Source organism: Orycteropus afer, unplaced genomic scaffold (assembly GCF_000298275.1).
Source record: "Orycteropus afer afer isolate SDZICR_OR568_19922 unplaced genomic scaffold, OryAfe1.0 scaffold00013, whole genome shotgun sequence".
NCBI lineage: Eukaryota > Metazoa > Chordata > Mammalia > Tubulidentata > Orycteropodidae > Orycteropus > Orycteropus afer.
This window is the reverse complement of record NW_006921600.1, coordinates 14,586,654-14,601,194: the sequence shown is the minus strand read 5'-3', so window position 1 is coordinate 14,601,194 and position 14,541 is coordinate 14,586,654. Positions and strand designations below refer to the sequence as shown.

Sequence of the window (14,541 nt, the reverse complement as noted above, 5' to 3'; positions counted from 1 at the left end):
GAGAGAAATTTATCTTAGGAAAATGGCTCACAAGCATATAGAAGCCGACAAGTCCAAGCCGAAAAGTCCAAGTCTCTGGAGGAGATGGGGCTTGCGGCCGCCTTGGCTTCCTCAAGCACAGGGGAACCGAGAGATTCAAAGCTGGCAGGCAGTACACTGGTTGTTGACTCCAACAAAAGATGAATTTGAGATCTCCAGGCCGAGCGGTGGGCCGCTCACTCATGGAAGTCTGTAGTTCGCACACCAGGGTTCCAACCCCTCAAGGAATGCGGCTCTTCCCAGAATGTCCCTGGATATCTTGGAAGCAGGCCACACTCCTAGGGAAACTCCCCTTGGGCAGACTGGCCACTCAGAACACAGTCATCCCATCCCACCATGGGAACAACCACACAGAACTGGGGTCCAGCCAAGTTGACACACATCTCCAACTATCACACTATTATTATAATATTGCTTCACACTCCCCCATCTCCACTTTCTGTGTATGCACTACTCCATTTGCATAATGAGGAACTGTAACCTTTTAGTACCTTCTTAAAAGCCTCACCTTTCTTTCCCACATAATCCAAGAAATACAGGAAGTGGCATTAAATTAAAGCTTGCTTTTATTTTTACCCATACTTTGTGAGTCTGTTGTCATTGTGAAAATTTTTTAAAAAGCCTGTGCTTTGGTCCATCAGTCATGGGAGAAGAGAAGGGCTGTGCATGCACAGGGAGACAGTTCAGGGGGCAGGAGTGCGTGGGAGGGAAGGACACAGGGAAGAGGTAACTATGGGGAGGATGTGAGAGGGAGCTATTGCATTGTGGGAAATTGCGGTCAGTGTCATGAGACAAAGTGTATGTGAGCTACTGTGTGGAAAGTGAATTTGAGCTAGTGAATAGAGTGAATAGAGTGAAAGTGAATAGAGCTAGAATAATAATTCTCAAACTAATATCCTGTATTGAAACCTTCATGTACTAGATTGTTGTTAGTTGCTGTCAAGTTGGATTCTGACTCATGGTGACCTCATGCACAACAGAATGAAATACTGCCCAGTCCTGTGCCACCCCCATGATCAGTTGCAGATCAGACCATTACGATCCACAGGGTTTCCATTGCTGAGTTTTCGAAGTGGATCACCAGGCCTTTTGTCCTACTCCATCTTAGTCTGAAGGCTGCACTGAAACTTGTACAGCTTCACAGCAACAGACAAGTCTCCACTGACAAACAAGTGATGGCCACTCATGAGGTGTGTTGGCTAGAAATCAGACCTGGGTCTCCTGCATAGGAGGTGAGACTTCTGCCACTGAACCATCATCAGTGCTTGATTGTGCATTTGGTAACTACACAAAAATATCATTAGGAAATATTTTTAAAGCCACAAACTATGGTTTTCAATAAAATTATCTCAGTGTATGCTCTAAGAACAGGTACTTTCCTAACGTTAGCCAAATAGGGCCTGACAACTTCTGCATTTCAGAGGTTGTGGTAGTTTATTAATTGTGATTTTAAATATATTTAGTTTTCATATACTCCACAAGCAGAGTAGTAAAGCTTAAGGTCCACTGGATAGACCATATATAACAAATAAGTGGACAAGGAAAATGGAGAGGGCTGTGGTTGGCCATTCCCTCTATAGGGCAGTGCACCAAGAAACAGAAAAGAATGAATTGACCATCACATCATTCTCAAGGACCATGGCTTGCTCTAAAGAAAATGATGGTATTGGTAATGATGAATCAGATGAACCTTGTTTTAAAAAGCCATGATTTACAACTCTTCCAGTAAGTGAACCATTTTCCCAGCTAAAGGGAAGCCAGTCACAGAACTATTCTCCTTCCTTCAGTTTCAGTGTGGGTCACCAAACATCATGGGAGGTTTCCTAGGAAGTTGAATACTGGTTGAAGCTGTTAGGTTGCATGTTTCCAAATGAGTAGTAGTAGGCTCTCATAGCTGTTATGCAGGGTATTCCTTATGTGCCCCACCTCTCCTCACACACACCTGCATGAATCCATCAATGAGCTTTCTTCACTGTACCATAAAATCATATCTGAGTCCAGCCCTGTCTCTCTTATCTCATTTCTGATATTACCATCCCGGGTCAAGCCACCACTCTATCTCACCTGGATTACAGTGGCTTCTTAACTTGCCTCCTTGCTTCTTCTCTTACCATCCATTCTCTTCAGGGCACCCAGAATGATCTTTTAAATAAATAAACCAAAGCATAGCACTTCCTCCACCAAAAAAAAAAAGAATGAAATTTAAGCAAATTAAAGAAAAATACCACTTCCCTTTTGAAAAACCTCTAGAGCTTCCTATCAATATAGAATCAAATCTAAGTGACTTGTCATTCACAGTCCTTTGATAACTGGTTCCTATCCCCCTGTCCTATCTCAGCTTATCCCAGGCCCGCTCATTCACCTATTCCAGCCTTGCTGGTCTTCTTTCTGTCCCTCCATCCTGCCATATTCCTTCCCAACTTGGGCCTTTTGCACAAATACCCTGCTCTCTGGACTGCTCTTCATCTGGTATTTGCATGGTTAGGCTTTTCTGACTATTCAGATCTCAATCCAAATGTCACCTTGTCTGTGAGAGTTTCCCTGAGCACTCAGTGTGGCCAGTAACGCTGTCCTACCACCTTGTTTGTACTCTCACTATTGCCTGATGTTATGTATTTAACTTCTTGTGTGCTGTTTACGTCTTACAAGTAAAATGTGAGCTCCATGAGAGGAAGGCTCTTCCCTAGATCAGTGCCTGGAACACAGAAGCACTGACAAAATAGCTATTGAAGAAAAGAATGAATGTCAGCACAGATGAAATGATATAGCAAAGACTATTGTAGCAAATATTGATTGATTGATGACATCTATGCCAGTGATGTGGAGGTTTTGTTAGCCTCCCTTATATTTTTCATGTCACATTTTCTGATGTGAATTCCACCTTTGATCTGCTTTATTCCACTTCAGTTTCCAAGTGATTGTCAACTCTTTATACTATTCTCTGTCCTAACAAGCCTGCCTACTTAAAGCCACACCTTGCTCCAACCTTGAGTTACCTCCACAATAAATCCCAAGTGGATTAAAGAAATAGTCTGAAATCCATCCTGTGTTACTGTCTCTCATTTCTGCATATTTAGACTACAGGTAGAACTGGGCATACCGTTTTGTGTACTGGCGTATGTTGGTATGTGGTACTGAGATGCTGGTCAGGAACAGAACAGGTGGGAAAAAGCCTTTCCAGCCTGGTGGCCACATCTTACTCATTTGCACTTTGGGGTGAATTCCTGTGTCCGTTGCTCATCCCCATGAAGGGATAGAATTAATTCAAACTTTCTCATCACATTGCTAACCCAGAAGGCCAATCTGATGGGTAGGATAAAACCACAGTCAAGGTGTTAGGAGTAATGATTCTGCTTGGTGGACAGCAGAGACATGATTTTGGACTGGAACTTCAAACTGATTCATTCTGATTTGACCAGAGATGCTGATAATTTAAAATGATTCTGATAATTTGCATTTGTACCCCAGACATACTGCATCAATCTACATTTTAACAAGATCCCCAGGTGATTCTTATATATATGTATATTCTGGACACATACTCTTTTTACTTACAGCCAGATCCAAAGGAGAAAAGGACACTGGCTAATCAGGGTGAGAGGCCCTAAGCAAGTGGTTTGCAGATCAGGGAGAACAGTTGGGCTAATTAAGGAAAACAAGGCAATGCCATGAATAGGAGGTAAGACAGTTTGGTGGTGTCAGGAAAAGTCTGTGAATTCAGGGTTCTGTCATCGCCCAGGATTTATCTAGTTCCTTGTCTGAAGCTTATGCATAATAACTTTCTCCCCAGCTGCTGGGTGGCCCTGTAGCTCTTTCCCCAGAGATCCTGGAACAGATCCACAAATGGGACCAGGTGCTCTCTCAAGTGAAAGCCCCAGATACTAGACCTGGAAGGGGCGTGGAAGACCAGAGCTGATATCCTTCCCCCTCACTTTTCTTTTTAATCAGCATGGTTTTGTGATTTTAAAACATAATTATTTTTGAGGAAATGAAAAACTGAGGTGGCATAAAAGGATTCACTTGTTGGAAAAGTGGTTGTGCACATGGGAAATCTGCTTAACACTTATTTCTACAAAGAGAGAAAACTTGCTGAGACATTTTTGCTATCACGGGGCAGTGGTTCTGCCTTAGAATCACCTGGAGGGCTTGTTAAAGCTAATTATTGGGTTCCACCCTCAGAGTTTCTGATTTAGTACCTAAGGCATTTGACTGCTAACCAGAAGGCTGGTGTTTCAAATCCACCAGTCACTCCTTGGAAGACAGATTGGGCAGCCTACTTCCATAGTGATACTGCCTTGGAAACCCAAGGAGGGGTCGCTATGAGTCAGATCTGACTTGAAGGCAGTGAGTTTAGTTTTTTATTTTAAGTTGGAGGCTGATGATTTGCATATCTAAGTTCCCAGGCAATGCTATTGCTATTTCTGCTCCTGGGGCCACATTTTGAGAGCCACAGTGGGCCCAGATCAGTGGTTCAAACCCAACAGCTACTCAGCAGGAGAAAGATGTAGCAATCTGCCTCAGTAAATATTTATAGCCATGGAAACCCTATGGGCAGTTTTATTGTGTCTTATAGGATCACTATGACTCGGAACCAACAAAACGCATTGAGTTTGGTTTGGTCAGAGAGTAATCTGTTTATTCACCATGCTGTAAATGAAGATTATATATTGTGCTTGAACTCAACCATTGCTTTAGAGAACTTTTATTGATATGCTTGTTTGTGTCTCCTTTGAACAGATATTTTGATGTTGGACTGCATAATTTCCTAATTCGGTAAGCCAACAATTTTTATTTTAGACATCATTGAAAAGCATGTCTATTATGGAAAATAAAATTCTTGATGAATGATGGCAATTGTGTACTTGTCAAGAAAACATCACTAATACTATTTATTTATTTATTTATTATTCATTCATTCATTCATTCATTCATGCCTCTGAAACCCAGGGAAGGGTCTTTGCTATGAGTCGGATCTGACTCCATGGCAGTGGGTTAGAATCATACATGAGATTATCCCTTTCAATCAAAAAATCTTTGTTTGAAGGTATTTATATCTGAAATGATAGCTACTCAAGCACATAGAAAAGCTCAGTTCCAAGTACTAGCCTGCTGGAATAACTAATTGAAAAGTGAAGAGTGCCAGCTTGTATTCAGATATTAAACAGCCCACTTAACTCATTTTCTCTGCATTGGTTTATTATGTTTAAACTGAATCTACTCATTGTTTTGAAGATACAGCCTTGTTCATAATTGAAAGTAATTACAGGTGGCAGTTTATATCCTAGTTCAGTGGTGATTTTACCAGAGTTGGCTTGTGGGACATATTAATTTCAAATAGCTCTTAAACAGATCAACTAGAAATATACCAGGATATTAACATGTTGGTATGGATATGCATATTTCTCTGCTGTTAACTTTGCTGTATTTTCTAAAATTTACATTGAGAATATATTACTTTAACAATGGTGAAAAATGATCATTAAAATGGCCTGTCAGAAATGAATCAGGGAAATAATAATGCTTGCCAAAGATTGTAAGCTAAAGATTATAAGAAACTAGAAATTGTGTGGAACGATTTGCTTTCTTCAAATATGTGACTCTAAATGCTGATTATTTATATCTAATACCTAACATTTAAGCTAGAAAAATATGTCTGCTAATAAAAAGAACCTATAGATCAAATGTATTTTTTTGGATAAGTGTGTGGTGGTTCTGTTCTCTGAGTGACCATCTTCCTGTTGATAAGATAGTCTCTGAGGGGAAATGTAGCTCATTGTCACCACCTTCATCCTAAACCAACAGCATTTCTACTGTGCAGAATTGCATATGATAACTTTCCAAAAGAAGCCATGCATGCTTTTTCTTCTTCCAGGGCCGCATCCATTGCTGTACATTGAAATCTTCTGGGCTCACCCCAAAACCAAGGAATAGGAATTGTCCTGAATTTCTCCAGTATGTTGTTGTTAGGTGCTGTAGAGTCTAGTACATAGCATAAACCACTGCCTTTGAATGGACACATGGATAAATGCATTTTAGCAAGAGGGATAAAATAGCAGAGGTCATAGGAAAGGCAGGCATAGGAATTTCATGTCTAAACTCATTAGAAAAAGCTGTTTACCTCAGGGAGTAGTTTGGATTATTTTGAGTGGAAGTCTTCGGTATTTTGTGCTACTTCAGTGGTATTAATCACATCGTTCCTTGCCATGAATGCAATTTTTGTATTTTTCTTATTTCTTCTACTAACTTTCTTGAGGGCAAGGACCATGCAGAGACTTGTATGTATGGAATCAGCCTTCGACTAACAACTGTGGTAGAAGTGGATGAACATGTGAATGAATGAAATTGCTACAGAAAGGACAGGAAAGGTGATGATTGAGAAGAATTTATTCAGTTGTTTATTCAACAAATAATTATTATTAAACTAATTGTATGCCATTTACTTGGATATGACTGGGAATACCATCATTAGCAAAATAGACATGGTCTTAGATTTCTTTTAATTTACAGTATATTAGGGAAAAATAAATGATTTAAATAATTATAAATGTGTCTGTAAAATAAGAAGTGTGATACGTGATTTTAAAGGAGATGAAGAGAATGCTGTAAGAACATTTTGTAGGATTTCTGTTAAGATGGAGGAATAGGCAGACAAGTGACATAGACCCTCTTCAACAAAGAAAACAGAAACCAATTGACAGAGATACAGAAGACAATACTGAAGCCCTCAGCTTTGAAAGGAAGTATACAGAAGTGGATTAGGCACCAACTAGTAGAAAAACCTGAATGAAAACAGTGAGTATGGTGATGGTCAGAGCTGCAGACTGTCAGCTACTCAGATGGGACCAACAGCCTGAATATTTCCAAGTGGTGTTGGGACCTGAAAATTGACCTAAAGATCAGCCCTGGTCACCAGGGCTGCAGGGACGACTGTGCTGGTGGCCTATGACTAGGAAGGGAAACAGCAAGGAGGGAGACAACCTGAGCTGTGGACTTTCTGCTGTCTGGAGGGCACAGCCAGTTTGATTGTTTACACATGGCAGCCATTTTTGATATTTAAAGTGACCAAGGGTGCAGCCATTTTGAATGTTTATAAGCAGCAGCCATTTGGGATAATTAAATTGACCAAGAGTGCAGCCATTTTGAATGTTTACAAGTGGTGGCCATTTTGGATAGTTAAAGTGACTGAGGGAGCAGCCATTTTGAATCTTTACAAGTGACAGTCATTTTGTATTTTAAAGTGACAGCATTCTCATTCAGATTCTAAGGGCCTAAGAATAGGCTCTGCTTGCCGAGGACAGCAGGAATATACAAGAGGCTGGCAACAGGAAAGGAGATAGGTAGTGAGTGTATTAGTGCTTTCAACTGGTGAATAGAGGAGCACAGCACAGTACCCTGCTTACATAGATAACATACAAACTAAACAAAGAAAATGAAAATCGTGGACAAGTTACTCCAACATACAATCACCAATTAAATATAAACACAAAAATGTCACAATGCCTTGGAGACAACAAAGCATCACAGTCCACACAAAGAAGCAAGATGAAGCAGAAGAAACAAAGGACCAGGATACAGTCCCAAAACTCATCCCTGAGGAAGACCCAGTATTGGAACTCCCTGATAAGAAATTCAAAAGCATTATATTTAGGTAGCTTCAACTAATTGAGAGGCAAATCAAGGAAAACACTGACAAAATTGAGGAAAACACAGAGAAACCCTAGAACAATTTGAAAAGACAATATAAGAACAAAATGACAAAATAAAAGAAAAATTAGAAATGATACAAAATCTACACACAGAAATCCAGAAGATTAATACTAACTTTTCAGGAATAGATAATATATTGAATGGGCAAAGGAGTAGAATTGAATCAATGAAAGACAGAATTAATGACATTGAAGGCAAATACCTGAATACTTCTTTGGAAAGGGATCAGTCAGAAAAAGATCAAAACAAAATGAAGAAAGCCTAAGGTTCATGTAGTATACATCAAAAAGAATAATCTCCATGTAATCGAAATTCCGGAACAGGAAGAGACAAATAAAACCACAGAGAAAATTGTCAAAGATTTATCAGGAAGTCCAACAAACCCCAAACAGGATAGACCTCAAAAGAAAATCACCCATACATATCATGATCAAACTCACTAAAACCAAAGACAAACAAAGAATCATGAAAGCAGCACAGGAAAAACAGTTTCCTACAAGGGACAACCAATAAGACTAACCTCAGATTTCTCAGCAGAAACTGGGCAGGTGAGAAGACAATGGGATGGTATATATAAAACACTGAAAGAGAAAAATTTCCAACCAAGATTTATGTGCCCAGCAAAATTGTCCCTCAGATATGATGGTGAAATTAAGACAGTTCCAGATAAGCAGAAATTAAAACCAGATCAACCTTACAAGAAATGCTAAAGGAAGCCATTTGGACAGAGAAGCAACAACAGCAAACAACAACTGACCATCAACACACATGATGACATAATCCAGAAACCAACCCTCAATGAGATGGATTGACACAGTGGCTGCAATGATGGGCTCAGGTATAGCAAGGATTGTGAGGCTGGCACAGGACTGGGCAGTGTTTTGTTCTGCTGTGCATAGGGTCACTATGAATTGGAGAGGCCATGATGGCACCTGACAACATCAACAACAGTAATCCAACAAAAATGAACAAACATGGTAGATTTAAAATAAAACATTTTATCAATCACATGATTATCGATGGCCAGTATCACTGTCAACTAAAATCAAAGACATTACAAGAAAATAAAAGTGTAGACCAGTATCTATTATGAATACCAGTACAAAAATGTTAAACAAATTTTTAGCAAATTTAAACCTACAATACATAAAAACAGTAATATAGTGAAGTGAGTGTATCCCAGGAATTAAAGGTTGATTGAACATTTGAAAATCAATCAATTTAATTCACCTGTTATTTATAGGAAGGAGCTCTGGTGGCATAGTGGATATGGTATTTGGCTGCTAACCAGAAGGTCAGTGGTTCAAACCCACCAAACACTCTGCAGAAGGAATATGGATGATCTACTTCCTAAAAATTTACAGCCTTAGAATCCCAGTATTGGGGACACTGTGAGTCAGAATTGACTTGATGGCAGTGAGTTATTTTTTTTCTTCTTATGATTTATAGGTTAAAAAAATAATAATTGTGGGATTATATCAATCATTGCACAAATGGTGTTTGTCAAAATCCAACATCCATTTCTATTAAAAAAAAAAACAAAACTCTCAGCAAACTAGAACTAGAAGGGGATTGATTCTCAGCCTGATAAAGGACATCTATAAAAAACCTATAGCTAACTCCATGCTTAAAGATTAGAAACTAAGTGCTTTCTCTCTAAGATCAGTGACAAGATGAGGATGTCTGTTCCTACCACTGCTATTCAGCATTGCACTGAAGGTTTTAGCCAGGATAGTAAGAAAAAAAGGACATCAATAAGAAAAAGACATTAATATGGGAAAGGAAAAAGTAAAGCTATCCTTGTTTGAGAGTAACATTATTAACTGGGTTGAAAATGCTGTGGATATTACATCAAAGCTAACAGAATTATTAAATGAGAATAGAGGAGTTTCAGGATACATGATCAATAGGCAAAATTGAGTTGTGTTGATATTATTAGCAAGAAGAAATTTAAAATAAATAATAATGGCTCTGACAAAAATGTTCAGGACCTATACACTGAACGTTACAAAATGTTGAGAGAAAAAAAGAATGACCAAATTAATGCAGAGATGTTGTGTTCATGAATTAGAAGACTAAATATTGTTCAGATGTTAATTCTACCCAAATTCATTTACAGATTCAACTTGTACATGAATGTTCATAGCAGCTTCTGAACTGGAAATACCCCAATTGTCAAACAATCAAAATCTCAAATGACAGGTTTATTTTAAATTATTTATGGACATACAAAGGACTAGAATAACACAAATTTGAGTAAGATCAAAGTTAGGGATTTATATGACCTGTTCAAGTCTGATGATAAAGATATAATAATCAAGAGAATATAGTATTGAGGTAGATGGAAACAAATAGATTAATGGAACAGAATAAAGAGTCCAGAAATAGACCTTTGCATATATGATCAGCTGATTTTTGACAAAGGTACAGAGGCGATTCTGTGGAGAAAGGATAATCTTCAATAAATGGAAAAAAAGATCTTCCTCATCCCATATCATAAAAGTTCACCCAAAATGGATTATAGAGTTACATCTAACACTTAAGGCTCTAGAAGTAATCATCAAAGGAACAAAATCTGGAAACTTGTAAAAGAAAACATAGAAGAAAATTCTGTGACTTTGAATTAAACAAAGATTTCTCGATATGATATTGAAAGCATGATTCAAACAAACGACCAAAAAAGATACATTGAACTTTTTAGAATAAAATTAAGCACTTTTGTTTTTCCAAAGACCCTGTGAAGAGAACGAAAGAACAAGTTACATACTGTGATAAAATATTTGCAAATTACAAACCTAATAACGTTTTTGTGTTCAGAATATATAAGGAGCTCTTATAAATTCAGTAATAAGAAAAGGAACAATCCATTAACATTATAATGGGCAATAAATTTGAACAGATACTACCAAAGGAAATACACAGATAATAAATAACCATATGAAAAGCATGCAAAAAATTATTAGTCTTTAGGGAAATGCAAATTAAAACCACAGGAGATTCCAGTACACATCACTAGAATGCCTAAAATTAGAGACTGAATGTAGTAGTTAAGGTTATGTGTCAGCTTGGCTGGACAGAAGGATGTAGTTATTCCCTGTGGTGAGATTTGTAATCAACCCCATGGTGGAATCTACTGGAGCAGCTGAGTAGTTGCCTTAGGGATGTGGTCTGCTTCCAGTATATAAGGAAAAGTGTTGAGAAAGGTCTGCTGCTTTTTGGCACACTATGACCCTGCATGTAGCCAAGTGTTCATTTAGCAGCTTGCCATTTTTCCTGCCAATCTTGGGACTGTGTCTGGACTTGAATTAGTGGCCAGCTGTGTTGTTTGATAATATTGGTACTGTGTCATTTTTGTTTACTGACCTTGGGGTTGTTAGCCTCAGCTGCCAGCAGCTGCCTGAGTGAAGAAACACTTCTAGTTCTAGTGGGCTGGAAGCAAGAGGTAGAGCTGAAGCCCAAGGTTGAGGGGCTTTCACCTAGTCCCTAGAGCCTGGAACTTTGAACTCAGATTTCTATAAGAGAATAAACTCTTATTTGATAAGTCCATCCACCTGTGGTATTCCTATCAGAGCTGGCAGCATGAAGTAACCAAAATACTAACTATATCAAGGATGCAAACCATCTAGGACACTCATATACAGCTGGTGGAAATGTAAAACAGTGCAACTACTTTAGAAAACAATTAGGCAGTTTTTGAAAAAATTTGAACATGTATGCTCATATAACATAGCCATTTCAATCTTAGATATTTATCCAAGAGAAATGGAAGCATATATCCATATAAAGACTTGTATATGAATGTACATAATAGCTTTGTTATTTGTTGTTTTTGTGTTGTTGTTGTTATGTGCCATCGAGTTGGACCCGACTCATAGCGACCCCTCCTTCAATTTCCGAGGCAGTGTCACTACATAAGTAGATTGCCCCATCTTCCTTCCGAGGAGTAGCTGGTGGGTTTGAACTACCAGCCTCCTGGTTAGCAGTCAAGTGCCGTAAGCACTATGCTACAAGAGCTCCTATTTGCCCATAGAATCCTTTAATATAGCAATGTGAAGCATGAATATTTCTTCAGTTCTTTGAGCTTGAAAATTGCTGAACGTGTTCTTCCCTTTTGGTTTTCTAACTCCAAGTCTTTGCACATTTCAATTATAATACTTTGTCTTCTTGAGGTGCCCTTTGATATGATATGTTCAGATCTTTTCTTTCATTTCTTCCATTCATTTTAGCTACTCTCCATTCAAAAAGAAGTTTCAGAATCTCTTCTGAAATCCATTTTGGGCTTTTCTTTCTTTCTTCTATTTTTAATGACCTTTTGGTTTCTTCATGTATGATGTCCTTGATGTCATCCCACAACTCATCTGGTCTTAGTTGTTATTGTTCAATGCCTCAAATCTGTTCATTGGATACCTGATAATTCAGGTGGAATATACTAAAGGTTGTATTTTGGCTCTCTTGGACTTATTTAATTTTCTTAAATTTCAATTTGAACTTACATAAACAATTGAGATAAGGACCTTCTTTTAAACTGTGAGCCAACAGAGAGAGAAAGCCTTCTCCTAGAGCTGGTGCTCTGAATTTGAACTTCTAGCCTCCTAAACTGTGAGAGAATAAAATACTGTTTGTTAAAACCACCTACTTGTGGTATTTTTATTATAGCAGCACTGGAGGACTAAGACATCTGCCTCTGGGCCTCCTCTTCCCTTTCTTTTTTCAATGCCAGGTAGGGAGGAGGGACAGGGAGTAGTCAAGTGACTCTTATGGAAGAACCCTAGCAGGAAACCCTTTTGGATGGGTACAGGTAGAATGCTCTAATCAATCATCTTAATCAGTGTACTGTGAACCAAGTGGAACTGAGGGTGGTGTGAACTGAGGCTTATCTTTGCTCTGCCATTTCTCTGAAGCTTTCCTATACTATTCTGGTAGGGGCAGAGGAAATCAGCATATTTGTGGCTTATCCAATTGAGGAAAAAAACTCAAGACTTTTCTTATAAGCATCCACAGTCTCTGCAAGTAGGTATCTGTCTTAGGCTAGGTTCTCTAGAGAAGCAAAACCAGTAAAGCTTATAGAGAGAGGAGCTCTGGTAGTGTAGTGCCTAAGGCATTTGACTGCTAACCAGAAGGCTGGTGGTTCAAACCCACCAAGTACTCCTTGGAAGAAAGGTTGGTCAATCTATTTCTGTAGTGATACTACCTCGGAAACCCCAAGGAGGGGTCGCTATGAGTCAAGTCCGACTCTGTGGCACATAAAAACACCACCACCACCACACACACACACAGAGAGAGAGAGAGAGAAATTTATCACAGGGAAATGACTCCATAGTCATAAAGGCTGGCAATTCCAAGTTAGTGGATCAGACATTGAGCTGGAGGCATTTCCTGACTCATGCAGCTGCAGACACTGACAAACCCAAGATTGACAGGCAGTACAGCAGGATCTAGATCCAACAAAGTTTCAGAATTTTCCCAGGATGTCAATATTAGAACATCTGTATTGGATGTCCATATTAGAAGCAGGCCACACCCTTGAGGAAACTCCCTTTCAACTGATTGGCTGCTCAAAGCATATCCCACAATAGAGGTAATTACATTACAACAGATCTCATCGTGGGAATGACTGTACCACAGCTGCTTAAACCACTCAGAATCACGGTCCAGCCAAGTTGACACACAACCTTAACTATTACAGTATCTCTACTCTTCTCCCTATGACAGCACTCCTCACTAAGCCAACAACTTAAGACTATAAGGAATCCTGTGATAGTTGGAGCTGTGTGTCAACTTGGCTGGGCCACAGTTCTGTGTGGTTTAAGCAATTGTGTTGTGCTTTTTTTTCCCATGATGGGATCAGATGTATATGTTTTGAGCGGCCAACCCATTGAAAGGTAGCTTCCCCAGGGATGTGGCCTGCTTCCAGTATATTTATGGACATCCTGGGAAAAGAGACTTTCTTCTGTGGATCAGGATTCTGTTGTACTGCCTACAACAGTCCATGAGTGAACAATCCACCATTCAGCCTGAAGATCTTGGATTCATCATTTGTTGGAGTAAGCACACAGTATACTGCCTGCCAACCTTGAGCTTGTCAGCCCCTGCAGCTGCATGACTGGGAAAAGCCTCCAGCTTGACATTTGATCCAAGAACTTGGGACTTGATAGCTTCCATAAGTATGTGAGCCATTTTTCTAAGATAAATTTCTCTCTCTCTCTCTGCTTTACTGGTTTTGCTTCTCTAGAGAACCCAGTCTAAGACAAATCCCTTCTTTCCTCTGCCCAAGTAGTAGGATTATAGGGTGTGGAACATGGAGGTGGTTGCTGGAAGCAGAGTTAGTTCTCCATCTCCAAGGAATCCTGGATGGTGTAGGTGTTGGCAGCTCCATTTAGAAAACGTGATCCTTTCTCTGACTGCTTGGGAGATCAAGCATGATGAGGACTAAGCATGAGCTATTACGGGGAACCTTTCTGAGAAAGGAGCCCTGGTGTTGCTGTTGGAATTGACTTGAAGGCAACAAGTGTTTTTTTTTTTTTTTTTTTTTTCTGGTACCTTTGTAAGAGCTCTTTCAGCAGAACAATGTATGGCCTGAAGCCAAACTGAACAGGGTAGAAGTGAGTGTGAGTGGTAGGTGAGGGAATGACAACTTCTTTGAAGTACTATAGCTGCGAAGGTGAGAAGAGAAAGACAGGGCTGGTGATAGAGAAGGTTGGTCCAGTGAGGGCTCTTTTTATTTATTTAATTTAATTTTTTTATTGTGATTTGGGTGAAGATTTACAGAGCAAATTCACTTTCCACACAGAAGTT

General features: G+C 39.2%; 1 protein-coding gene across 1 annotated transcript in view; it reads left to right on the top strand.

The window, feature by feature from the left end:
• Positions 1-14,541, top strand: part of HHAT (hedgehog acyltransferase) — a 721,086-nt gene that overhangs the window by 367,723 nt on the left and 338,822 nt on the right. Inside the window, exon 8 of the mRNA XM_007953746.1 lies at positions 4,777-4,812. Within this exon, the coding sequence (XP_007951937.1) occupies positions 4,777-4,812 (36 nt within the window). The remainder of the gene's footprint in view (positions 1-4,776; positions 4,813-14,541) is intronic.